Source organism: Acipenser ruthenus, chromosome 21 (genome assembly GCF_902713425.1).
Source record: "Acipenser ruthenus chromosome 21, fAciRut3.2 maternal haplotype, whole genome shotgun sequence".
NCBI classification, from domain to species: Eukaryota; Metazoa; Chordata; class Actinopteri; order Acipenseriformes; family Acipenseridae; genus Acipenser; species Acipenser ruthenus.
Window position 1 is genome coordinate 16261876 of NC_081209.1, and position 27925 is coordinate 16289800.

General features: G+C 41.5%; 1 protein-coding gene across 2 annotated transcripts in view; it reads right to left on the bottom strand.

Moving 5' to 3' along the window:
• The window catches only part of LOC117429476 (neuroplastin-like), a 73600-nt gene that overhangs the window by 20442 nt on the left and 25233 nt on the right, over positions 1-27925 (bottom strand). The window contains exons 2-4 of one of the 2 annotated variants that reach the window (XM_034048987.3): positions 24439-24786; positions 13363-13537; positions 4913-5007 (exon numbers count right to left, since the gene is read on the bottom strand). In XM_034048987.3, coding sequence (XP_033904878.2) covers positions 4913-5007; positions 13363-13537; positions 24439-24786 — 618 coding nt within the window. The remainder of the gene's footprint in view (positions 1-4912; positions 5008-13362; positions 13538-24438; positions 24787-27925) is intronic. The other variant, XM_034048989.3, reaches the window with a different exon arrangement.

Consider the following 27925-nt stretch of genomic DNA (forward strand, 5'->3'; position numbering starts at 1 on the left):
TAACACAGTCTGTTCCAACACTGCTTTTATACAGACAGAGGGTTTGTAAGTAATCAACAAAAGTTGGGACACCTGTAGGAATTGTTAGCATCAACTTTCAAGGCTTAATTTACTTCCATTGCTGCAGAACAGCTGTAAGTTGTTAACCCATTACTTGTTCCCTGAAAAAGGCCTTTTTGTATAACTCTGAAATGTACATTATTTTTCAGTTTTTGGTAACCTAAACTTTTTTTTTTAATCTCTGGCAGTTTACCGCTTACCTTTGTACCATTTCAGGTTATTCACTGGACTTGAACTGCTTAAATTTCAATAAAAACTGGAAAAATGGGGGTGTTCTAAAACTTTTGACCGGTAGTGTGTATATATATAAGTGATTTGATCAAATTTGAATGACTTACATTTTATTTACAAATTAAAAAAAATATATACAGTTCAGAATTCCAGCATGGCAGTCTAAACCTGGCCTGGTTCATTTCAGGTAAGGTTTGTTTGAATATTGAAATTTGGTTCAAATGCGATTAGAATTATTACCCTACTATTTTATGACCGTATATTCAAACAGTGGGTTGTGAAGCAGGTTTGTCTCCAACAGGGTTGTGGTTCAAGTTCCAGCCACTAGGTGGGGCTCACATACCACATGCATTGCAGGGAAAAAAAAAGCAGTGGTTTTAAAATCTCTTACCTCTAACCTAATCACTGAATAGCTCTTCCTGTTGCTTCCTGGTATGTAAGCAATTCTTATACAGCAGGTTATATCAAGAAACTGGTTTGTTATATTACAGGGCTCAAATTTGCGAGCTGTGGGTTGCCAGGGGCGACCAAAGTTATTCTCTGCAATCATTTTTTAAATATGCATTCGCCATCAGCAACTGTGGGAGAGGGCTTGTCAGGTACGAAATCAAACCTGGTTTCGGTGATAGTTTTTTTTTTTTTTCCCTCTCTGATTTTATGAAGCACTAGTTTTTTTATGTTAATGAATACAAACGTTTACCTCAATATTCCATGCGTGGTTTGGTAGCCAGTTGTTCAGTATCCCAGCGGCACCATAAACAACTCAATATATAGGTACTAAGAAAAATATTCTTAATTTACACGGAGCTTGTACCTTGTACACAAAAAAAAAGTCCTGGTTTGTGAACGGTTTCTCTTTAACTACATGTTATAGGATACAAGTATCGGAAACTGTGTTTACTACTATTACGTTATAAAATGAATTAGCATAAGTAATATAATTGATAATATCTGGTACAGCCAATGTATTGTTGCTAATCATGCTTTGTTCAGTTACTTCAGTGTGTTTATACCGTTTATTCGAACTCTGCTGTGATGAGCTACTAATATCAAGTTGTTTTATTTTTTGGGGGGCTGGCTTTAGAGTGGATTAAGACACACTTGTTGACCAATCAGGTTACAGGAAATCTCATATCCATATTCTATACAGTAAGTTATAATATCATGTTCTGCAACCATAAAATGCTATACAGTATATATATATATATATATATATATATATATATATATATATTAGGGGTGGGTTAGAGTATTCCGGTAGTAATATATATATATATATATATATATATATATATATATATATATATATATATATATATATATATAAAATCACTTACAATTCTGGAATATTTTGTGTATCTGTTTAACATCCTATTATGTGTATTTTATAAACAGTAATTCTCTATTACCATTTCTGCTGATATCATTATGTATGTCACTGTGGATAAAAGCAGCTGCTAAATGACTACATAATAATTTACCAGGCCCATTAACTAATGCTGTTTTTCTGCCACAGGAAAGTATCCCTCGCCAGCCCTGGTCAGTACTCCAGTCTAACAGGGACACACTTAAACAGCAGGGACTGTTCTAGGGTGGATTCACACACAAGAAAAGTAAACAGCTTTTCAAAATGTTCTTACAGCTTCTCTGGCAACTGCGATCTAAGAATTCAATTAGCAGATTGATTACACTGCCTTTCCCCCTAACTAGACACACGGTGCAAAACAAAGTGAGAGACAGAATCAAAGCACTGCTTTAGCACCGATTCATACAGGTGTCTAAGAGGGACAGAGAGGCTACCCACCTGAAAATTAACAAAACCTACAGCCCACCCCAAGAGATTAGCAGTCCAAGCAAAGACAATAAAATCCCGCCATTAGAAAAAACAAAATCAGATTCCAGGGCTTAATCTCCAACCATGCACGAGTCACCATCTGTTGCTGCTGAGCTGTGTGTGGCATTGTGGGCTGGGGCGTCAAGGACACAGCACTGTACCGGAGACTGCTCTCGCAGGGGGTTTGCATTGTCCTACAGCACTGTACCGGAGACTGCTCTCGCAGGGGGTTTGCATTGTCCTACAGCACTGTACCGGAGACTGCTCTCGCAGGGGGTTTGCATTGTCCTACAGCACTGTACCGGAGACTGCTCTCGCAGGGGGTTTGCATTGTCCTACAGCAGTGTACCAGAGACTGCTCTCGGAGGGGGGTTTGCATTGTCCCACTTTCCTTGGCAGCCCGGGTATATTTCTGGGACAGGAGCTGTGGCAGCTCCTCATGGAGGGTAGAGCTGGGTAGTGGCCTTTTCTTTTTTTTATTCTCCTTTCCTCCAAAGCCATGCAGAGATAATATTCTCACTGGCTGTCATGTCACTAGAGGCCCAGCGGTTCACGGCTTGTACTGTACTTCAGAGAAACTTGGTTAGAAAATTGCTGTGTTTTACATTTTAAATTATAAATGGCTGCTTTATTTCAGATGGTATCTTTGTACTTTGTAGAATGTTTTGATACACGGCTGCATTAATTCGATCTTCAAATCAGATGAATGTCTTCAGTCCCTGAACTGTTTTCTTAAATGATCATATGTTAAGTGTAGGGTGCCAATACTTTTGTCTGCAACGGTACATGTAAAACTCTACAGTGAGAAATATGCATGAACGCTGCTTTCATTATATCCCTGTCGTTTGGGGATAGTAAACGCTGGTTGCTTTCTCAGGTCATTCTAAAGACTTTACAGATTAAAATCCAGTTAGATCCATCTCTGTCGCTCCAGCCACAGGACACAAGCAGTAACACAGAACGTGCGCTCAAAGGCTTTCCACAAGAGCAGAAAGCATTAGACACTGACGAGAGAGGACTGCTGACAGCTTCAGGAACAAAGCAGAGACAGCACTCAGAGCACTGCATACAACAGCATTCACATGTCATTGAAACGGAGAGATGAAATACAGGCACACCTTCCTATCTAAATCAATCCAGTCAGAGTTCAATCAAACAAGCTATTCTTTCAACCTGTAGAACTCCAACCCCTTTGAGAAAATGCTTCCTGTAACCCACACATGTTGTTATTTTATCTGGTTTCTGATACTGCAGAGTTATTACAGACAATGCCTCACCCATTTCAGTGTCTTTGTAATCTCTGGCAATGTTAGTAATCATGTAATACAGCAGCCAGTTTAAAATGGCAATACAGCAATGCTAAATCTATCTGAGAGTACTTCTTCAGCTTTTAACTCTTTCAATTTATAAAACACATAAATCAAATGAAAATTTTCAGTATGAAAGTGCTATATACTGTACCGACAAAAATAACAAACAACAAATGATTTACAGAAAGGCTGGAGGTGGGGATTTTATTCAACTAATAAATATCTTGGTACCCCTGAATAGAGAACCCTCTTCTCTTTAAAAACATACAATATTTCAATGAGCGAGTTATCTAACAAGTAGAACACTACCCCGAAACGTTCTCCTTGTTCTGTTGAAGCAGTGCACTAGGGAAGGGGGTTTGCTCCCTGTTCACCTTACTCAGACTGCTTGCTCACTAAATATCTTGGTATCCCTGAATAGATAATTGTCTCTTCTTCAAAATATGCAAAATATTTTATGTGCAGTCTGTCCCAAAAGTGCAGTGGTACCCAAAAAATAAGTCACTTACTGCCAATGCAGAATGTTCTCTTCGTTTTACCAAGGCCAACACTACCAGAATATGGCAATCACCATTCAGGAAAAGTAGAAAAGAAAGACTCCACCCATTTATTCAGGATTCATATTTCACACAGTTAGACAGCGCTCTGATAAGGAATGTGGTATTCAAGTTCATCCCAGATCTGCTCAGCTAGATTGAGATCAGGGTTCTGCATTGTTGGGTGAACTTGATTAGAAACGATACTGTACTTCAGTAACCTGTAGCAGTTTTAAAAGTACTGCAGGGATCACACAAATTCAGGACAATGTCAAATCAGTATATCGGTTCAATTAAAAAAGCGCACGGAGAAATAAGAATTCACCTGATGTGGAACCCTTCAATTAATGTGGTGTGTTTTAAATCTGTTCTAACTGGATGGAATTCCCATTTTATGACTCCCACCCCACTTGTTACCTGACACTTTACAAGACATGCGTCCTTCCCTCCCCCCTCGATAAGAAGGCGGCAGTTCATTATCCATGTCCCCAGCTCACTCCCGGCCACTCAGATTGCACAGGATTACAGAGGATTTAGTGTTAGGAATATAGGAACAAAACCTGCTGAGGATCACAGCAGGCAGGGGCTGCGTACTGTCTCTCTCCCTCCCTCGCTGGAAGTGACCTACACCGAGTCAAAATAAGGGTTTCACCAGCCTTTATTTCCCCTTTTTATCCCAATCACAACTCTTACTAATTAAAAGTCTGGTATCTTTAACAATATGGAACAATGGACTGCCAGTGCAGAATGGCTGCTCTTTTACCTCACTTGTTCCTCATTTTGCCCCAAAGCATGTTCTGAAATGGCGACTGCCAACAATGATACCCCTTGAATTTAATTTGATCTCCACCTACCTGACTAAGACTGTGCAGTATACAGGGAGACATGCTTCCCTTTTATTTCAATGGTAGCGTGTGCAGTATACAGGTAGACGTGCTTACCTTTTATTTCAATGGTAGCGTTGGCCGGTGGAGCGTCTTCAAAGGTATACACACACAGGTACTCTCCTGAATCGTCTGCTCTTGGCTTTTTAATGCTGAACAATTGAAATTGAAACAAGATGCATCAACAGCGTACATTACAACCCATCGAACAGGCTATGTTATAAATGAGATATTTTTTCAAAGTAAATATATCTGAGCGCATTGGTTGCACTGCTTTAATAGGATTTTAAGATCATTTCTGAGCTTGTATAGCATCCTCCCTCGTGCTGGAGTGTGTTCTCTTTGTGTTCTTTGCTTGTTTCACTTGATTACGGATACAGGGTGACAGTTTAAACAGCCAGCCTGTGTCTTACTTATTACAGTTGATTATATGTTCTAGATGTAGAGTGTTGTATTTGAACTCATCCCGGATTGACAGGAAATAAGCAAAGCAGCAGTCAATGCTAATAGGAGGTTAGAAAATGGATGGCAAAGCCCCGGTTATCCTGAATGCAGCCTCGACCCTGTGTATTGCACTGAGAGAAATATTTGATTTAGAAAAGCACCTTCCTGTTTATCAGTTCAATGCACGGTGTATCAGCAGAATTAGCAAACAATATGGCGAAAATATTTAGATTCATATGTAAACTGTAGGGCCTTCTAACAAGGAACAGATAAAGATGGTAATGTTTTCAAAGATGGTAGAGCCCTTGTTGGAAATGTGACACATTCAGGTAGATGGACTGTGGTGACAGTAGCGACCTGGATGTAGACTTATGAAAATAGTAGGAATTCAATAAAGTGAAGGCTGAGGTCTTTATCATCTCAAACAATCCTTCAAAAGTTAAATCGACCCCAAAAGGTCTTAAATCACAGTTCAAAGTGAAGGGTGGCGTTAGATTTGTCTCGGGGGTTTCCAGATTGAAATGGTCTCTGAGATTTCAGCAGGCGAAGTCAGGGCTGGATGGTTAGATTTGTCTCAGGGGTTTCCAGATTGAAATGGTCTCTGAGATTTCAGCAGGTGAAGTCAGGGCTGGATGGTTAGATTTGTCTCAGGGGTTTCCAGATTGAAATGGCCTCTGAGATTTCAGCAGGTGAAGTCGGGGCTGGATAGTTAGATTTGTCTCAGGGGTTTCCAGATTGAAATGGTCTCTGAGATTTCAGCAGGTGAAGTCGGGGCTGGATAGTTAGATTTGTCTCAGGGGTTTCCAGATTGAAATGGTCTGTGAGATTTCAGCAGGTGAAGTCAGGGCTGGATGGTTAGATTTGTCTCAGGGGTTTCCAGATTGAAATGGTCTGTGAGATTTCAGCAGGTGAAGTCGGGGCTGGATAGTTAGATTTGTCTCAGGGGTTTCCAGATTGAAATGGTCTGTGAGATTTCAGCAGGTGAAGTCGGGGCTGGATGGTTAGATTTGTCTCGGGGGTTTCCAGATTGAAATGGTCTCTGAGATTTCAGCAGGTGAAGTCGGGGCTGGATGGTTAGATTTGTCTCGGGGGTTTCCAGATTGAAATGGTCTCTGAGATTTCAGCAGGTGAAGTCGGTGTTGGATGGTTCGATTTGTCTCAGGGGTTTCCAGATTGAAATGGTCTCTGAGATTTCAGCAGGTGAAGTCAGGGCTGGGTGGTTTACAAAAACAAGCTCCCTTCATGTGGACTCTTGATTACATGTGCTTTGGTACCACCGTCAAGCTGAAACAAGTTAGTTGAGCACATTAACATATCAGGTGAAACATGTTCAATGCTGTATTTATTTAGGATAAAATGCTGCTGACATCTTATGGCCAAAAGTTTAGCATCACCTTGAATTTTAGGATTGACACAATTAAAAAATATATATAATAATGATATCGCAAAAGTCTATCAGAAGCCATAATAGTAGTACCGTATTTCATGTTAGATTTAGAAATGTGACATTTTTTAATTTGTTATTTTTCTGTGAAGTATCTGGAAAACTACAAAAGCGGTATGTAATTCAGTACATTAACGTAACATTATTCAGCAGGTTTCATTCGACTTTATGAAGCAGAATGTGTTAATTCTATAGAGTGATGCAAAACTTTTGGCTATAGCTTTTGGGCTGCCTCTCCACCAGATGTTATCTAGCTGCTGAACCCCAGAGCCTGCTACTCTGCCTGGACCTGGAGGGTAACTGACCAGTAGGGGGTGCTTAAGTTAGAAAATTCAATGTTTCGACTAGAAGTATTTTTCAGTGTCTTCAAATGCTGCAATTGTTGGAGAGTCATTGGGCCACGTATTCAAAAGAACAATGCACTAAAGGGGCCATGTACCCGTCTAAGTGTCTGAATTAAGCTCAGTTTTCCAATTGCTATATTCAACCAGGCCCAATTAACCACATAGCAGGACTTGCGTTCAGTCCTTTCCAAAGTACCACCCTGCACAATTTGGTGAGCGTTTCTAGAGTGTCGCATCTGACATATTCCAGTAAACAGACCCCCGAAACGTTATCCTTTTCTAGGAAAGCAGTACCACTGGGGATGGGGAGTTTGTTGCCGGATAACTTCACTCAGATGACTTGCTCACTAAGTATCTTGGTTTTCCTGAATAGTATTCCTCTTTAAAAATATGCAAGAGATTTTAATGAACAGTCTCTCCCACAAGTGCTGTGTTACCCCAAATAAGGAGCTTGAGGAGCTGACACACCCGCAATTCATGGAAGTCTGCACCCCTAGCAGACTGAAAGCCACCAGGGAGATGGAAGAGAGTCGAAACAGCTGGGTTCAGATAGGCAGAAGCAGGGAAAAAAAGAAACTTCGTCAAACACAACCACCAGAAATAGACATCCAACAAATTTGAGCCACTTCAACATTTAGATGACCAAAACCAACATCAAGAGAATGAAAGAAACAAAATCCAGGACCCTATAAACAGTGCTGGCCAGGCAGCAAAAAGAAGGGAGGTCATGATTGTTGGGGACTCCATATTGAGAAACACAGCAAGTTCAGTTCGCAGTTTGGACCCCCTTACTAGAACAGTGTGCTGCCTTCCAGGAGCCTCAGTCAAGCACATCACTGAGAATGTGAACAGGCTCCTAGAACGAACAGGAGATGACCCGGTAATAGTCGTCCATATCGGTACAAACAACATTGGAAGAGACAGGCCAAGATCCCTGCAAAACAAATTCAGAGAGCTAGGAAGGAAATTAAAAGACAAGACCAAAACTGTGTTATTTTCTGGGATACTGCCGGTGCCTTGCAAAGGACCATATGGACAGCTGGAAATACAAAATCAAAATGCATGGCTGAAATCGTGGTGCACCCAGGAAGGCTTCACCTTTCTTGAACATTGGATAACATTCTACAACAAGGACTATCTATACAGGTGGGACGGACTGCACTTAAACAGAAAGGGAACCAATCTACTCGGAGAAAGGATCCTTCAGGAGGTCCAGAAGCATTTAAACTAGAAAGGAAGGGGGGAGAAAACAAAAAAACAGAAGGGAGACCACATCAAAACAAGGGCAACAACTCAGGTAAGACCACTATTAAATGTATTTATCTTAATGCTAGAAGTCTCAGAAACAAAATGTTAGAACTTGAAGCTACTGCACTAACAAGTAACTACGATGTGATAGGTGTTACAGAAACTTGGTTGTCTGAGAGTGATGGAGACGAATATAATATTAGTGGGTACACACTATATAGGAAAGACAGGCAGGACAGAAGAGGCGGAGGGGTAGCGCTATACATAAGAAATAGTCTTCAAGCCCAGGTGTTAAATCAGAATCAAAAACAATGCAGAATCAATATGGGTCAGAATAATGGACACAAATTCAAAGGGCATAATAATAGGAGCATGCTATAGACCGCCAAATTCAGACGCTGAACAAAATAATCTGTTGTACAATGACATTCGAAATGCGTGTAGAAAAGGAGACGCCATACTAATGGGGGATTTCAACTTCCCCCGTATAAAATGGGAAAACCCGATGGGGGGCACAATGGACGAAATTGAAATGGTGGAAATGACAAATGACTGCTTCCTAACGCAATTTGTCAAGGCACCGACTAGAGGGGAGGCATGCCTTGACTTAGTCTTTTCAAATAATGAAGACAGAATAACTAAAACAGAGGTCAGAGAGCCATTGGCAAACTCAGACCACAACATGGTCTCACTTAAATATTTTTTAAAACCCCAAAAGTAATGACTAAAGCTAAGGTTTACAATTTTAGAAAAGCAAACTATGAAGGTATGGAACGGAGACTAACAGAAGTATATAAAACATCCACAGAAAAAGGATGGCTGTTTTTTAAAAATGTAGTGCTAGAGGGGTTGTACCAACAGACTGGAAAATAGCAAACGTAATACCGATCCACAAAAAGGGAGACAAAACCGAACCAGGTAACTACAGACCAATAAGCCTGACTTCTATTATATGTAAATTTATGGAGACTATAATAAGATCCAAAATGGAAAATTACCTATATGGTAACAATATCCTGGGAGACAGCCAGCATGGTTTTAGGAAAGGGAGATCGTGTCTAACTAACCTACTTGACTTTTTTGAGGATGCAACATTGAAAACGGATAACTGCAAAGCATACGACATGGTTTATTCAGATTTCCAGAAAGCTTTTGACAAAGTCCCGCATAAAAGATTAATTCTCAAACTGAACGCAGTAGGGATTCAAGGAAATGCATGCACATGGATTAGGGAGTGGTTAACAGGTAGAAAACAGAAAGTACTGATTAGAGGAGAAACCTCAAAATGGAGTGAGGTAACCAGTGGTGTACCACAGGGATCAGTTTTAGGTCCTCTGCTATTCCTAATCTACATTAATGATTTAGACTCTGATATAGTAAGCAAACTTCAGAACTGGGCAGACACATGGCAAATGACATTTAATAGAGAAAAGTGTAAAGTATTGCACGCGGGCAATAAAAATGTGCATTATAAATATCATATGGGAGATAGTGAAATTGAAGAAGGGAACTATGAAAAAGACCTAGGAGTTTATGTTGACTCAGAAATGTCTTCATCTAGACAATGTGGGGAAGCTATAAAAAAGGCTAACAAGATGCTCGGATATATTGTGAGAAGTGTTGAATTTAAATCAAGGGAAGTAATGTTAAAACTCTACAATGCATTAGTAAGACCTCACCTAGAATATTGTGTCCAGTTCTGGTCACCTCGTTACAAAAAGGATATTGCTGCTCTAGAAAGAGTGCAAAGAAGAGCAACCAGAATTATCCCGGGTTTAAAAGGCATGTCGTATGCAGACAGGCTAAAAGAATTGACTCTATTCAGTCTTGAACAAAGAAGACTACATGGCGATCTGATTCAAACATTCAAAATCCTAAAAGGTATAGACAATGTCAACCCAGGGGACTCCTTTGACCTGAAAAAAGAAACAAGGACCAGGGGTCACAAATGGAGATTAGATAAAGGGGCATTCAGAACAGAAAACAGGAGGCACTTTCTGACACAGAGAATTGTGAGGGTCTGGAACCAACTCCAGTAATGTTGTTGAAGCTGACACCCTGGGATCCTTCAAGAAGCTGCTTGATGAGATTCTGGGATCAATAAGCTACTAACAACCAAACAAGCAAGATGGGCTGAATGGCCTCCTCTCGTTTGTAAACTTTCTTATGTTCTTATGTTCTTACCAGTGCAGAATAACTGGGTAGGACATTTTCTCCTCATTTTACCCACAAAAATAGGTTTCTGGCTCAGGACTGTCAAGGACCAAGGACAGACAACACTACATTGAATATTGTACCTGTCTTGGCAATCCCCACTCAGGAAAATCTTTTTTTTTGTTTGGCGTAAAATAGAGAACAAATGCTCTACCCAGTCATTCAGTATTGTTAGTAAATTAATCATAGTTCGGGTAACACTGAACTTGTGAGATGGATTGCCCATATTTTTAAAGATGAGACAATTATCTATTTAGGCATACCAAGATATTTAGTGAGCAAGTAGTCTTGCTCACTAAATGAACTAATCCAGCAACAAACTCCCCATCCCCAGTTGGACTGCTTTCCTAGAAAAAGGACACAATTTACTCATTAAAATATTTGGCATATTTTCTATTTAGTAAGGGGTCTGATTGAGGAAAGATGGACAATACAATCCCCACCCCTAGTCTGGCTGTAAATCATTTGTAGTTTATATATATAAATAATCAACAAATCAACATTCTTCTTAAATACATATCAGTGTAAGTATAATATAAACCTGTGTAAATGTTTTAAAATTAAATATCTACTACTATGTAATTTATTGCAGGCATGCAATTGCTGTAGGAGGCTTGTAGCTCATTAGCATGTTAAATGTTGATGCATAATTGTGGGTACTTAAGTGCCTATTGTAGATGGGCTGGTGCTGTGTTCGAAGTTCTTTGTATTTTCAGCGAATTGCTATTTTAGTCCTGGAGTCCTAAAAATGAACCCTTTAGTTTGCAGATGCACAACATCAATGTTTTTAATATGGGGTCCATTATGGGGATCACGTGACCTATTGTTACAATGGCAGCTTTGAGATCTCGCTCCTCTCTACCCTTTGCCTATTTTACTTCTCAAGCTGTTTTAATCATCAGGCTACTCACCTTTTTACTGGTCCACTGTTTTTTGGATACTCCAGGAACATCGGGTCCCCCAAAAAAATAAGACCGTCTTCACAGGCTTCTTCACCCCACAAGGCTGGAAGCATCGACCTAGAACAGGCAGTTCTCTGAGCACCAATTCTCCCGGCTGGAAGAGACGGTGCTGAAATCGGATGCCAAACTGAGCTCGATTTACACTTGAGCTCAAAGAAATCAAGGCCGACATGTCTCTGGTCAACTCTTCGGTAGACGCCAATACGAAAGCTATCTTTCTTTCTAACTCCAGGGTCGACCGTATAGAAGCAAAGATGGAGGAGCTACAGGACAGGAACCGGCATAATAATTTGCATCTTGTGGACCTAGATGAAGGATCAGAAGGCGAGAATGCCATTGATTTCCTAACCAAAGCGCTACCAAGGTGGTTTCCTTCTCTCATGGGCAAGAGCATTGAAATTATGAGGGCACATCGCATATATACAGACAAGTCCAGGATGACCGACAAACCACTAACACTTTTTTTAATCTTCTCCGCTATACAGACCGCCAGCTCATACTTCAGGCTGCTAGGAAGGCTTCTCTTCATCATACTGGGAAGGGCCTCAGATTCTACCCCGACTACAGCAACTACACAACCCAGCGCAGACAGTCATTTTCACAGCCGATGAGTCTAGCTCGTTCCCAGGGTTTGCAGGCCTTTCTGTTATATCCCTCAGCTCTGAAGATCTTTCATGGCTCGCAAGCCGATCTGTTTCAGATCCGACTGAGGCGCAGGACTTCCTTAACTCAATTGACATCTCCGGATCTTCTCAGCCTTGCGGTGCATCTGACCTGTCCCTGTTCTGCTGAGGAGATGGAATCTGATGAGGTGAGGTGGAGGTCTTCATGGTGTCTGCTGGAGCTCTGACGAATCCTGCTCTATACCCCGATGTGTACATTCTGTTCCCAGGGAGCCGTGGGCACCTTTTTTCATATGGTTTGGAAGTGTCCGGATGTGGCTATATTCTGGAATCAGGTTTGCTCATTGCTATCCAATATTCCTTGCTCTTCTATGGTCCTTTTGCTGAATGATGACTCATCACTTGACCTATCTTTACAGCAGAAACGGATCTGGCTGGCTGGCCTTATAGCCGCTAAAGAGATGATAGCCCTTTGTTGGCAGCCTCTGCTTTCCCTTCCCTGGCGTCAGTGGACCCTCGCATTTCTGGACATTATTTACATAGAGCTTTCCATTGCTCGGGTCCATGGGGCAGCAGATACTATTAAATCACTGATAAACCCGTTCCCAGCTACCACTGTCTGATCGGGGTCTGCGGGGTGGAGTGGGAGGGGGGTTGCCACTTGGGGAGGCCTTTAATTGGATCGGCAACGTGACATGAGTTTCAATCCAGCAAGCCCCTGCCGTAATGCCTTCAGGAGCTTCAATCCAGCAAGCCCCTGCTGTAATGCCTTTAGGAGCTTCAGTCCAGCAAGTGACTGCTGTAATGCCTTTAGGAGCTTCAGTCCAGCAAGCCCCTGCCGTAATGCCTTCAGGAGCTTCAGTCCAGCAAGCCCCTGCCATAATGCCTTTAGGAGCTTCAGTCCAGCAAGCCCCTGCTGTAATGCCTTTAGGAGCTTTAGTCCAGCAAGCCCCTGCCGTAATGCCTTTAGGAGCTTCAGTCCAGCAAACCCCTGCCGTAATGCCTTTAGGAGCTTCAGTAGGGCAAGCCCCTGCCATAATGCCTTTAGGAGCTTCAGTCCAGCAAACACCTGCTGTAATGCCTTTAGGAGCTTCAATCCAGCAAGCCCCTGCTGTAATACCTTTAAGTGTGCTACTGGGGACCACATGTCAACTGCTTTTAGATACATTTGGGAAATTCAAAGTGAATTTTGGTATCCAGTCACTGCTCCAACCGTCCGGAAACTCACCTGTACTCTGTGTTCTTGTCATCTGCCCTGGTTCCTTCGATCTCCACTCCGTTCTTCATCCAGTAGCTCTGGCTGTGCGCAGAGTGTGCGTTGGTCAGGTTGCACTGCAGGGTGATGGGAGGGCTGTATGAATCGGAGGGCAGGACCACATCGTCAGAGGCGTTGATCCGGGGCTCTGAAACACAGACAGGATCACTGCAGGGAACATATTGCACATTAAGGGTTCAAAACCAGGGGCTCCAACACAGGGACAGCATTGCACATGTAGGGTTCAAAACTAAGGTATGGCATGGCTTGAAGATGTACCCAAGGCTTTACCTGTCGTTAAACTTTCTCACAAGCTTCCCCTGCCTATAAACTTAATTCCACGTCCAAGGCCTCACACTCAGCCTAGGTCTCTGTGAATGTATAGTACGTCAACGAGCTGAATGAAAACGTTATTGTGCAACCAAGAGGTAGGATTTCATTTTTGAAAGGTTGGGTATGACCCTTAAACAGAATGGTATGGCCTAAAATCTCTTTAATTTGGGTTTTTAACACACAGGAGCCTGAATCACAGACATGGCTACTGAATGGGGAAAGGGTTACTGCAATGGTTGTGAAAACACACACTGTGGGGTGTGGTGGCTCATTGGATATCATATTCACTCTGGCCAAAGGATTAGTGGTTCAAATCTCACACAGAACAACCCCTGAGAGTATGAGCAGGCACCTTCCTCTCTCCTCCACTGTGAGGCTGCATGGCTGCAGCTGTATTGTGTAATATGCGGTACTGTGCAATTTAAAGTTTCAATGGACATTGTGAAATTAGTTAAAATGAATGCCTAAAAATCTGGTATTGCAGACTGTAGTTTTGAATAGAATGGTCTTTCCTAGGCCTGCATGCTTGGAGAATGTGAATGATAAGAGTGTGGGGGCTGAGGGATGTAAAAATAAATCCCTTTTACAGCTGCTGCTGGAGGAGACATTTCTCTACAGTAATAAAGTACTACATGAACTATATAATATATTCATTTATATATTCATTTATATATGGTGTGGTTTAGAAATTTAAAAAAACCCCAAAAAAACAAAAAAAAAACAGGATGTTTTCAGTTGCACGCTTGGTAAAATTTGTTACGTTTTAAATTTCTTTTATCATTTACCATTTTCAGCCTTAGTTGAACTACTGTACAATATTGACCAAATTAGTAGAAAATATATATGAGAGCCGATTAAAAGCAAGAACAATGCAGGAATCTATTAGTAACTTTATTTATTAGTAGGACAAGGGGCACACAAGCTTTAACCTTAAAAGATCAAGGCTAGTTCAGGTTTCACTGTGAGAAGCAGAGGAACGGTCCTCTTGTATGAAGACTGTGCCAGCATTGTAGACAGAGACGGATCTGAACTTGGGTCCTTATGGCAGAGACCTGTGTGCTACCCACCTGAGTCACCAACCACCCTTGAGGGTAAAATAAAACACTCATACCTGGGGAAGTGTGGGGTCACTGTAGGCAGCTACTTTGATTTTACTGATGCAGGGCTGGACTATGAAGTGCTAAACGAGAAAGCTAAAATACAATTAGTTCTCTGTTGAGTTTAGGGAATCTGGGCAATGCTTCTAAAACAATAAAAAAAAGTTGAATAAAAGGGGTTGAGTAGTTTTGTGTGTCGCCTATTCCAGCTAGCTAAGTGTTTCGAAAGTGCTATACTTGTTACAGCTGCCTCGTCTAACATGGGCTTGCATGCTACTGCGCTGCCTTCAGCTTCGGCCCGATCGCCTTGTCCAATTCTAGAAGCACTGCAGTCTGTAACTGTCAGATAGGCTGCACTGTCTTTAGCATTACAAGCATCCAGACATGAGGCCTCTCCGATCTCAATGCTTTCCAGTCTGCATGGCCTCCTGACTCTCCTGTTCAGCATTTCGCTAGAGAGAAACCGAGGATCTCCCGCGATAGTTTTGAGACCGGATTAATAACCAGCAAGAAAAAAATCTGTAAGTACTGTGTATGTGTAGAGAAGTACAGCAAGCTGTCCCTGCAACTCCCCGCTTGTTTCTTACAGTGCATCAGGTCCATACTGCTTGGAGTCTAGTATTTGTAATCAAGCGCAGATGAAATTGATTTTATTGTGCTGTCTACAGTAGTGAGTGTGTGCTAGGCTCTGAGTTCAGAACAAGTTATTGTGCTGTCTGCAGTAGTGAGTGTGCTTATACACTTCTCTTCATATCGAGCAGTATAATGGTTTACTTGAGAGACTGCGACAATGTTTAAAAAGGAAATCCCCATCACACAGAGAACGTTCTACCAGTCAAGAGGTGCTCACGCATATTCTAGTGATGAAACATACCATTTCCAATCCCTGGACCTACAAGGCACTACAGGAATAAAAGACTACAATGTAAGAAAGAAACAATGTGAAAGTAAAGGGAAAAGGTAACAAGACAATAGGTTTACGGATCCAGGTGAAAATGCTGCAAAAAAGGAAGGAAGAAAGGTTGGTTAGTGGTGTAAAGGCCACCACAGGCGTGATTAACAGATGTTATTGGAAACAACAGGTCTGCTGTATCATTATACTCTTTAAGGACAATCGGCAGTGTTAGGGCTTTATAAAGTTATTTTAGAGGCATGGTCAAACTAAGTGCTCTGATTGGTTATTAGTGATCACATGATCGTGCAGGTTATTTTTTGCACTACTGCACAGCTCTCATTTTGTAAATATTGAATGTTGTCATTTTTTATTTGTCCATTTTTTACATGCACAGTAACAGAGTCCAGGGTGTGCAGAAGGTATGCAGTGACTGAACTTCCTGTGTGTTATTGCTCATTTAAAATCATGCATGGGAAATTGGCCAATAAGGGCTGTTCAGAATTCCATCTTCTCCTGTGTACAGATGCCACCCCGTGGACAGAAGAAACGGCTCCATTTCAAAGTGATGTTTCTTGCTACAGTATCGGTTTGTGTGATTTATAATAATGAATACATTTTGTATGTGGCGTCTCTTAGTACAATCATTCTGCACAGTTTGAGCAGACAGCCGCTCAGCTTTGAATTGCTGTCCCCTCACCCAAGCGGGACGGTTCAATCCCCTTTCTATCACCCTTCCATGCCAAACCAATAGTGTCTACACTCTCAATGCAGTGCTCCCCAGTTTAATGTGTCAGGACATTCATTTCATGTTTAAACTTGAACCAGATCTAAAATGTTTAGAAACTGGCTTAAATGTTAAAGACATACAACAACCCATGTGTCAGTAGTATAAAACTAGAAGTGCCCCATTTGCAAATGACCTTCAAATCATATATATTTTAAACATGCATCTTTGTTCAGAGTGCAGAAGAGTAGGGGTTACTAAATCGTATTAACAAAAAATGAAATATCATTCTTAAAGTGTTTTCCAGCTTTAGTAAAAGTGAAACTTGTGTGTTCAAGTTATATTCCTTTGGCACTGCCATGACTTGCAGACATACAAGGCATTGGGGCTTTCCCCCATGTTCAGTACAGATTCTTGATCCCACCTTGCATGGAAGACCTGGTTCTCTCTTTCTATATTTCTTTTATGATGAAAAGGTAAAATAATCAGTGACTGTTTTTTCAAAGTCGTGATACACAGAACTGTGGTTTCAACAGACTGAATGTCCTTGTATTCAGCAGCAGTGACCCAAACAAGCACCCACCTCCCAGCGATGGGTCTTTCACGTTTAAAAAGGCCCTATAGACTTGGAGTACGCTTATCTTAGAAACACATGATTGAGAAATCAAAAGTATATATCCCAGCAGAATAAATCTGTTACTTGTTGGTGGAGCAAACAAAAAACAAACAAAGTTGCCCACCCCTGCACATGTAGAGTTTAGAATGAATATATATGTTCAATGTTTTTTCAGTATACAGAAATGGTGTGCACATAATAGGGTATATTTTCAAAGAGATTAAACAGGATTAAGCCCTGCAATTCTGCTGCACTTGTTTAGTTATTGTTTGTAAAATGTACTTGTAGTTTTCTGCTTTAAAATAATAGGAGTCCACCACACTTTGACAATATACCCCATTGCCCTTTACAGACTTCTAAATATGGGTATTATCCCACCAGGATAGGTCTTAATTAAAATAAACTTTACCAGTCTCTGAGCAAGTCTATAAAAGTGACCAGTTGGTGCACCTACTGACATTTTCCACCTTGCTCATACGCTGGTGACTTTACTAAAGAAGCCAAATATCTAGGACTGCAGAAACAGTAATAAACGAGGATTACAAATCCATAGAATACGATTATAAACACGATGAAACATGGCGTAAAAAACAAGAACACGTTTTTATTGTTAGAATAAAAAAAAGTGGAACTTAAGGGGTTGAGTAGTTTTGTGTGTCACTTAACCCTAACCCTAACCACCTCCTTCCAGAAGCACTGCTGTCATTCCAGTGTTGAGCACAGACAAGCGCAGTGTCACAGCATCACATGGCCTCCCTCCCTCTCCACAGATTGCAACGAGGTTATATTTAAGAACACCGTTGGGTTCTGCTCTTATTATCCCCCTCCTGGAACTGGGTCCACACCAGACCGGGGTGGACCAGGAATGGCAACTATGAGAAGGAGCTGTGCAGACCTTCAAAGCAGCCTGACCTGTCAGATTACAGCAGTATGTTAGACTATATTTCCAGTTAGCATGGGTATGAGGGAAGAGGGAAATAAGAATCTTTAACAATCTTCAGATAATGCTCCAATAGCCACACCTCTAAGGGCCCGGTTCATGTACCAGTGCAAAGCAGTGGAGGTGTTACTATCACTTAGTAACAGGCTGTGTGGTCCAGTGATTAAAGAAACAGGCTTGTAACCAGAAGGTCCCCGGTTCAAATCCCACCTCAGCCACTGACTCATTGTGTGACCTTGAGCAAGTCACTTAACCTCCTTGTGCTCCGTCTTTCGGGTGAGACGTAATTGTAAGTGACTCTGCAGCTGATGCATAGTTCACACACCCTAGTCTCTGTAAGTCGCCTTGGATAAAAGCGTCTGCTAAATAAACAAATAATAACTTACAAACTTTACCCATTGCTTCTGTGGAGTTTGATCAGCTCTCATGAATAATTCATTTGCATTAATGCCACCCTTTTACCATTATAGTGGGACTCTTACCTTATTTGCTCCTTCAAATATATTACCACAAGTAATACCTCCAGTACAGCTGGCTGTAGGCACATCAGGATAATATAGCTTGTATTTAAAAGGCCTTTTCTTTAACTAAAAACGGCTCAACAAGGGAGCACATTTTAATATTGATGTTCTAATATAAGTTCGTTACATGCGTTACTTATAACCTTTTTCTCTTTTGAGTTGTATTTCTGTTACTTTCAAGCAACAGTAATGTGGAATGTATTATTAAATGCTGTGTGTGATTTGCTGTGACTAATCATTTAATGAGAGTAAAAATGTTTATTAGGAGGCACAGAGAAAATATACGTCAGATATCAGCATTCAATTAATCATTTTTTAGTCGTACTACCTGTCTATTAAAACAGGGAGTGGGTAAAAAGCTAGACCAAGACGAAACTGGCCTGGGGCACTGACCTCTGAGGACAAAGGACAGCCCTGCAGGTGTCTGCTCTGAGCTCACTGGGCACCTGGCCAGCAGGGTTTGCTGTAGAGCGATGAGGTTTTCCCTCCCTAACCCACGGGAGCGCCAGAGCCAATGAGACGCTCCCTTCGGGGTCCCCAGCGAAGACCGACCTATTTCAACAGCCAGGACCGAACCTGCGCTGTATGACTCGCTGTATGATAGAAAAAGCAAAGAAAAATTTGAATTGGCCAAAAAATTGGATGGGTGGTGGACCGCCACTCGATACATATTTAACCCCTGTGGAAATAAAAGTCCAATCAACTACAAACATGGAAAGCAAGACAGACTGACCTTTGTGGGTTAGATCATTTGCTGAAGAAGGGTATTGGCACTGATATTCAATCCAAAATGGTACTAACGCCAACAAAAACAGTTTGTGAATTGGACCCTAAGAGTTTCATTGCTACCCAATACCAATTATCCACTGTCACACTTCAAAAGCCAGTCTGCCAGGGTATCCACAACTCCACAGAAACATAGTCCCCTGAGCTGGGAATCCAATCACCATTCACAGCACCTTCTCTTGCATTGCAGCAAAAGCAATCGCCTGTAGGACTCCAAGCACACAGGGTATCCAGCTCTGTAGTGTGCGCTACATTAGGACTCCCACGCAGCCCTGGAATGATCTACAGAAGGCTTTGCTACTGCAGCTGCTTAGAAACAGTAGAAACGTGTTTAAAGAGGACGCAGTAATTGTGAGGTAGCACCACAACACAGCTTGCAAATTGGTAGGTCGGCACCATGTTGTGTTGCCTGCTGTGCATACACTTGCACACAGGCTTGTTTTGGGCATAAGCCAGTAAACAGTGGAACCAAAAATCATTCTGTTGCCCTCAGTTTTAATAGCCAATAGCATGAGACTATGTACTCCAGTTACTCCAGTGTAACTTACTCTTGCTGCGCTGTTCTAGACTGGTCATCACAGAACATGTCTTAAGGCTGCTACACACCAGACGCGATGCGGCAAGCGAAACTGCAGCGATGCGACACAATGAATAGAACCTTTTGAGAAGTATCTTTCACACCACAGGCGACGCGACAGACAACATGGGAGTGGCACCAGAGTGGCACTGGCGCGACGTAAAATAAATAGGATTAAATCGATTGACGCTCGTCAACTAGGGCATTGAGCAATCAGAGAACAGCTTCAATGCAAATAAATATCCAGCTTTATGACAAAGGGCATCACAATTATAAAGATACAGATTTGAAAGACAATATATGAGTGTCCATTTCAAAGGAACTGGATAAGCCTGGTGTGTATGATTTATTGCTGTATGTGTTGAAATACGGTCAGAGAAGACACTCATAATTACTACATCATGTTGACGAATATGTACCAGTCTTGATAATAGTTTTTTCAATAGCAATTTCTAACAGTTGTATAGATCTGTCAGTTTTCAAACCTGTCGCATCGCCTCTGTGTCGCTTCTGGTGTGTATGGTCATGACACTGCTAAAGTGTCTCATCACAAATTAAAAAACTGCATCACTGGTGTGTGGCAGCCTTTATAAATAGCTTGACAGAGTATTAAAATGACACTTGTTTAAGTATAAGAATGACTCATGTAAGAGAACCACCTTAAAAGTTAGGTACTGGAGTCTACAGAACTATACAGTGCCTTGCGAAAGTATTCGGCCCCCTTGAACTTTGCGACCTTTTGCCACATTTCAGGCTTCAAACATAAAGATATGAAACTGTAATTTTTTGTGAAGAATCAACAACAAGTGGGACACAATCATGAAGTGGAACGAAATTTATTGGATATTTCAAACTTTTTTAACAAATAAAAAACTGAAAAATTGGGCGTGCAAAATTATTCAGCCCCTTTACTTTCAGTGCAGCAAACTCTCTCCAGAAGTTCAGTGAGGATCTCTGAATGATCCAATGTTGACCTAAATGACTAATGATGATAAATAGAATCCACCTGTGTGTAATCAAGTCTCCGTATAAATGCACCTGCACTGTGATAGTCTCAGAGGTCCGTTTAAAGCGCAGAGAGCATCATGAAGAACAAGGAACACACCAGGCAGGTCCGAGATACTGTTGTGGAGAAGTTTAAAGGCGGATTTGGATACAAAAAGATTTCCCAAGCTTTAAACATCCCAAGGAGCACTGTGCAAGCGATAATATTGAAATGGAAGGAGTATCAGACCACTGCAAATCTACCAAGACCTGGCCGTCCCTCTAAACTTTCAGCTCATACAAGGAGAAGACTGATCAGAGATGCAGCCAAGAGGCCCATGATCACTCTGGATGAACTGCAGAGATCTACAGCTGAGGTGGGAGACTCTGTCCATAGGACAACAATCAGTCGTATACTGCACAAATCTGGCCTTTATGGAAGAGTGGCAAGAAGAAAGCCATTTCTTAAAGATATCCATAAAAAGTGTCGTTTACAGTTTGCCACAAGCCACCTGGGAGACACACCAAACATGTGGAAGAAGGTGCTCTGGTCAGATGAAACCAAAATCGAACTTTTTGGCAACAATGCAAAACGTTATGTTTGGCGTAAAAGCAACACAGCTCATCACCCTGAACACACCATCCCCACTGTCAAACATGGTGGTGGCAGCATCATGGCTTGGGCCTGCTTTTCTTCAGCAGGGACAGGGAAGATGGTTAAAATTGATGGGAAGATGGATGGAGCCAAATACAGGACCATTCTGGAAGAAAACCTGATGGAGTCTGCAAAAGACCTGAGACTGGGACGGAGATTTGTCTTCCAACAAGACAATGATCCAAAACATAAAGCAAAATCTACAATGGAATGGTTCACAAATAAACATATCCAGGTGTTAGAATGGCCAAGTCAAAGTCCAGACCTGAATCCAATCGAGAATCTGTGGAAAGAACTGAAAACTGCTGTTCACAAATGCTCTCCATCCAACCTCACTGAGCTCGAGCTGTTTTGCAAGGAGGAATGGGCAAAAATTTCAGTCTCTCGATGTGCAAAACTGATAGAGACATACCCCAAGCGACTTACAGCTGTAATCGCAGCAAAAGGTGGCGCTACAAAGTATTAACTTAAGGGGGCTGAATAATTTTGCACGCCCAATTTTTCAGTTTTTTATTTGTTAAAAAAGTTTGAAATATCCAATAAATTTCGTTCCACTTCATGATTGTGTCCCACTTGTTGTTGATTCTTCACAAAAAATTACAGTTTCATATCTTTATGTTTGAAGCCTGAAATGTGGCAAAAGGTCGCAAAGTTCAAGGGGGCCGAATACTTTCGCAAGGCACTGTACATATTAAACAACTTTACACCATCTTCATTTTCCTAACGTTTAATAATATCCTGTTATGTGTGTCCTTTGTTATACGCAGATCATAATGTGCCCCGTTTACTATTCCAGCAAAAACGGCTTCTAAAAGCCCCTCTGATTTTGGGAAGCATCAGTGAAGCACAATACATCGCCTATGGGCTTCAGTACACAGCATGAGGCTAACATGCATCCCTACCCCACTCCCACACAGTCAGCCTTCCAGAGGCTTTGTTGCAGGAAGAGTGAGTAGAAATGGGGAGATACAGCAGAGAATCACACAGGACACACAAACTAGGATATTGAACAAGTAAGACATTTAATATCAGCAAAATGTAAATGATGCAAATTTCTATTTTTGATTTACAGTAACAGTGTAATAATGTTTGGTGCCACTGTGTTTGTATTTGATTTGGTTACAAAGGCACAAGATGGTACAGCAAAAGATCCCCTGGTTCCTGTTTCAAAGTAAAATGAAATCAAATCATCTTGAATTATAATACAGTGACTTTGAAAAGCACACACAAGATACACAATAAATCTACAAAACAAGCGATAGTCTGGAGTTCAAATAACATGAAAATACTTCAACTACGATACATTGCTATTCATCTATACAAAGCTATAGTATAGAAGCTGCTGATCTACCCATCCAGGATCTACAGAGATACAGCACACAAACACGTTATACAGAGACGTTATAAACAGGGTGTCCAGCTGACCGCTTTGCATTGCAGTGGAATACATTCCAAACCAAATCGAAGGACGCCGTCTGTCGTGAGCATAAAACCTTTTTTCAGTTTTTAATAATTAATAATTTTTCGCTTTCAGTTCTGCAAAGTGGTCAACTGATATCACCTGTATTGTGTACGCTAGGAGTGTTCAGCCTGGGGGGTGTGCGGGTCTTACTGGAAGTGATGTAAAACTCCATCTGACCCCATCCACTTTCAGTGAGACCACGTCCATTTATAATTGAGCCCGTTCAATGGGAATCCTGCACATCCCGAGAGATAGACATATCTACATATATCATATATCAATTACAAACAGATATTGCCAGGATACCTGTCTATATATACACATCAGGCCATAATACAAATTGGTTTGCTGTAACACACCTTATGCATCATTTAGACTCTGTCTCAGAAATGTCTACGCTGTTTAATACATAGGCCGATATGCTTTTATGACAATAAGTGGAAACATGTACAGTCAGTAGCTTGAGGTTCAACCAAAGCATTTGATGTGAAAACAATTTCTATAATCAACACAGCTAAATATATCAATCTCTCTCCTGTGTCAGGTTACAGCAAACCAATCATTTATTATGGGTGGCCTCATATATCAACACAGTATACCCACAGCCACAAACAACTATATATACCTATAGTATTAGAGTATATATACACAGATCTGTATATTGTGAATATACTTGCACATCACACACAATGTATGTATAGTGCATGTATGTGTGAATAGGTATCAGTGTGTTTGCAGACATTCAGTCTTACATCTACAGAAGGCACAAGGTAACAGATTGAAGCCCTGATTCCAAAACTCAAATTTATCTTGAAAGAAAAGATGAAATGGAAGGTCCTGACAGCTCTGGCAAATCCACCAGGGTCGGGAATCTGAAACAGAGACTCGAGTAAAAGAAAGTTCCTTTTGTCTTCCTCCATCAGTCACAGGCTGGGTGGAAACCAAGATTGTTTGGAAAACATTCTTTCCAAGCATCTTGGGACTTGGCCTTCTATAGGATGTGACATGACTGTCTTTGAGGCAAGTAAAAAAAAAAAAAACACACCACACACAACTTCAAATAAACAAAACGGTTAGAATGGCACAAGGAAAGCAACGCAAAACGATGACTGTACAGCAAACACCAAGACGTTACAGAACAGAGGCACAGCCAAGACGAGGGAGGGAGAGAGGAGGAGGCGGGAGGAGGAGGAGGAGGAGAGGGCAGGAGAGATGGGGCTGGGTTTGTGGTCATTAAAAAAACCAAAAACAAAAGGGGATACTCGCCACTGGATGCTACTTGAAAAGGAGACACTTCTGCGTTATTTGGATCACTAACACCAGAAGGAAAGGTTGCACGCGGGAGGAGGGGCACACAAAAACGTTTCATTCTGTAATCGGGGGGAAACCGGGATGGGTGGGGTTGCCTTTCACCATCTACTTCTACTACAGTAACTGCAGGGTGGGGTTGAGCACTCACTCTGCAGGACGGTAACGGTGGCCTGCGCTCGGATCCAGGTGATGGCTGGGTTCTGCCGCAGGTCGTTGCGTCGGGGGTCGTTGCTCGCTCGGCATTCGTAGGTGCCCGAGTCCTCCAGGGCGAGTCGGCTCATTCGCAGCACGCTCACCCCGTTGGCACCGTACGCCGTGTTGATCCAGACCCGCCGCTTGCGGGCCCCGTCCCACAGCTGCTTGAAGGAGTCTGCGCGGTTGATTTCTGCGTACCACCACTGGATCTCCGGCGTGGGGTTCCCAATCACGTCGCAGTACAGCTCAAAGGTGTCCCCCGTGAGCTTAGTCTCAGACAAGGGCGACTTCACAAACCCAGCTGGAGAGGAAAAGTGTGTCGAAGGGGCAGGCAGGGGGAGGGAGGAAGGCAAGAGAATGCAGGAGTAAATAAAGTAAAAAAGAATAAACAAGCTGGAAAACACACTCCAGAAATGAGCAGAGAAAAATGAGAGAAACGAGAGTGCGACATGGAAGTGGACACTCAATGCACTCCCTCCCGTCGAACCTCCTCAAACCTGAAGAACCAGCAGGCACACCTGACTTCCCCATCTCTCAATACAAAAACACACACGTTATGCAAGAGAGTCAAATCAAATGAAACAAAACGGGGGGTAGCCATGCTAACAGTTTAGATTCTACCACCATTTTTATTGCACCAAAAGGCCATGTTTTGTGTCAAAATGTATTAATTTTTTTAATTACTTAACACATTCTTTCAATCACAAAACACATGAAAATGCTAAAAAAAAAAAAAAAAAAGTTAAAGTAGCAAACAATGCAAATGGATTCACTGTAAAAAACTGTAAACCCCCTAGCTAATTTAGTTCCAATTCAATGCTGCCTTTGATCAGGGCCGTATAGGATAGACTAGCATAGCAATGCATGCAGAGCCATACTGGCTTGCCTGGCCACATCCTGGTTCAAAAGCAACATTCCTAGTACACCATTCGCTGAATTTCATTTTTCTTTATAGTACTTTTTCAAGACTACAGCGTACCACAAGTGCATACGGTTTCAATGTGTATACTGGCATGCTAATGTTTAATGAATGCAGCCCTCCGTGTTTACATTGACACACACTGACAAAGCTTCAAAAGACTGTTTGGATCAATTAAATGCATTAAACAATGACAGTTTTAAAAACACCGTGTAACAATTTTTTTTTTTTTTTTTTGGTTCCTGGGTAGTAAGTGTTATTTCCTAATTGCTTATTCCTCAAAAGTATAGAAAATGGCTATTATTCCCCACAAACTTTGCTTTTGTGACCAGGACAGTGATATTTTGAAATTTACCTATTTTCCAGAACATTCCAGATAGATTCAGTGCTGAGTAAACTTGGAGTAACTTCTAGAACTTTCCAGTAATATAAATAGTAGTATAAATACAGGGGCCTTAAGCCCACCAGTTCAGTTTAGTTCCAGCTGCCTAAGTGGATACATATCTGCATTTTTCTGAGATGGCATCAAGAGGCTGCAAGCATCCGGCAGACGCATTTTGCTATGTCTGCGGCCAAATGATCAAGACAAGAGCGAAAAAGTACTCAGTGGAAGCATCTGCTAAGATGTGTGAGGCCTACAAGGCATATTTCGGCATGCCTGTCGGGGATCAAGACAAACCCCGGGCACCTCATTTCACCTGCGAGCACTGCAAAAAAACTCTGGAAGGTAAGATGGACAATTGTTGCTCGGAATTTTATGTTATAAAATTTATTAAAATTTTTAAAATTGTAAAAGTTTTTAATTTTAAAATGTTTTACAATTTTCAATGTTATTGAAAAAATATATCATATATGAAAAGTGTTGCGAGAATCTCTTACACATTAGTCATGGGTGAAATAAATGTATTTTTGTAGGATGGTACAGAAGGGAAAAGAGAGCCATGAAGTTCGCTATCCCAAGAATTTGGCGGGAACCCACTGACCACTCAAGCAACTGCTACTTCTGCATGGTGGACCCTTCTAAGCGGACCGAGTTCTCTGTGGGGAGGAACACATCAAGTGGGAGCCACTGGTGGACCCCTGGAAGGTGCTGATGCCACCACTGCACATCAAATTGGGCCTTATGAAACAATTTGTCAGAGCTCTAGATAAGGAGTCGGCAGCCTTCAAGTACCTTCAAGACTTCTTCCCTGAGCTGTCTGAGGCAAAGGTCAAAGCCGGTGTCTTCGTCGGACCACAGATAAAGAAGATTCTGGAGTGCAATGAATTCCCCAAGAAGCTCACTAGTAAGGAGAAAGCGGCTTGGAACAGCTTTGTCGCAGTGGTTCAGGGCTTCCTGGGCAATCACAAGGCCGAAAACTATGTGGAGCTGGTTGAGACTCTGGTGAAGAACTACGGCACAGTGGGCTGTAGGATGTCCCTCAAAGTCCATATCCTTGATGCTCATCTTGATAAATTCAAGGAGAACATGGGAGCGTACTCGGAGGAGCAAGGCGAGTGCTTCCACCAGGATATACTGGACTTTGAACGTCGCTACCAAGGACAGTATAACGAGAACATGATGGGAGACTACATTTGGGGGCTGATTCGTGAAAGTGATTTACAGTATAATCGTAAATCTCGAAAAACTACTTACTTCTAAATCTTTTGTAGTCATTTTTGTATTACTTTAGTATAAATACATGTTAATTTGGATTCATATGTTGTTTTTTTCTGACTTTATGTGAACGAAAAGACACAAATTTGCCCGTTTTCTCATTGGAAATAGGTAAATTTCAAAATATCATTGTCCTTGGTCACAAAAGCAAAGTTTGTGGGGAATAATAGCCATTTTCTATACTTTTGAGGCAAAGCAATTAGGAAATAACACTTACTACCCAGGAACAAAAATTGTGTTGCATAGTGAAATCACTCTAAGTCAGGTTTGTACCCCAAAATGTATTAAATTAGCATAGCTGGGAATTCTTGCTAGTGAGGTCTTATATTACGGCTACTGACCTCAGCACCAGGCTTGAGAGCCCACCTGGTGAAGTAAAATCTCTTAAGATGAACAAGAAGGAAAACATGAAAAGACCTGTAGGTTCCACGGACTGTTCAAAATCAAAAACACGAGGCTGACAGTAACATCGGCTCTGTGCAAGACTTACACAACAAAGCTCCAGAAAGTTACAAACATGCCCAGGTGGATTATCATCTACTGAGGAATGTGTTGAACTTGTATGGACTGCCGGTATACTGGATCCACAAGAACAAAAAATATACAACATTTTACTAGAGAGAGCCTTGCACTGTCCCTGCGGAATTCACATTCAGGCATTTATTATTATTATTAGAACAAGAATTATTAGTCGGAAATGTGGGCAAGTAGGGAAGCCTATAGTAGATTTACTACCAGTATTTTGAATATGTGCTCTGCTAAACATTTTGAATAATATTTTTTATATCATTAACCTGGTGATCAGAATTGCTGAAGCTACCTTTCTGTAGGAAACCGTGTACATATTATAAATGTACCTTTATA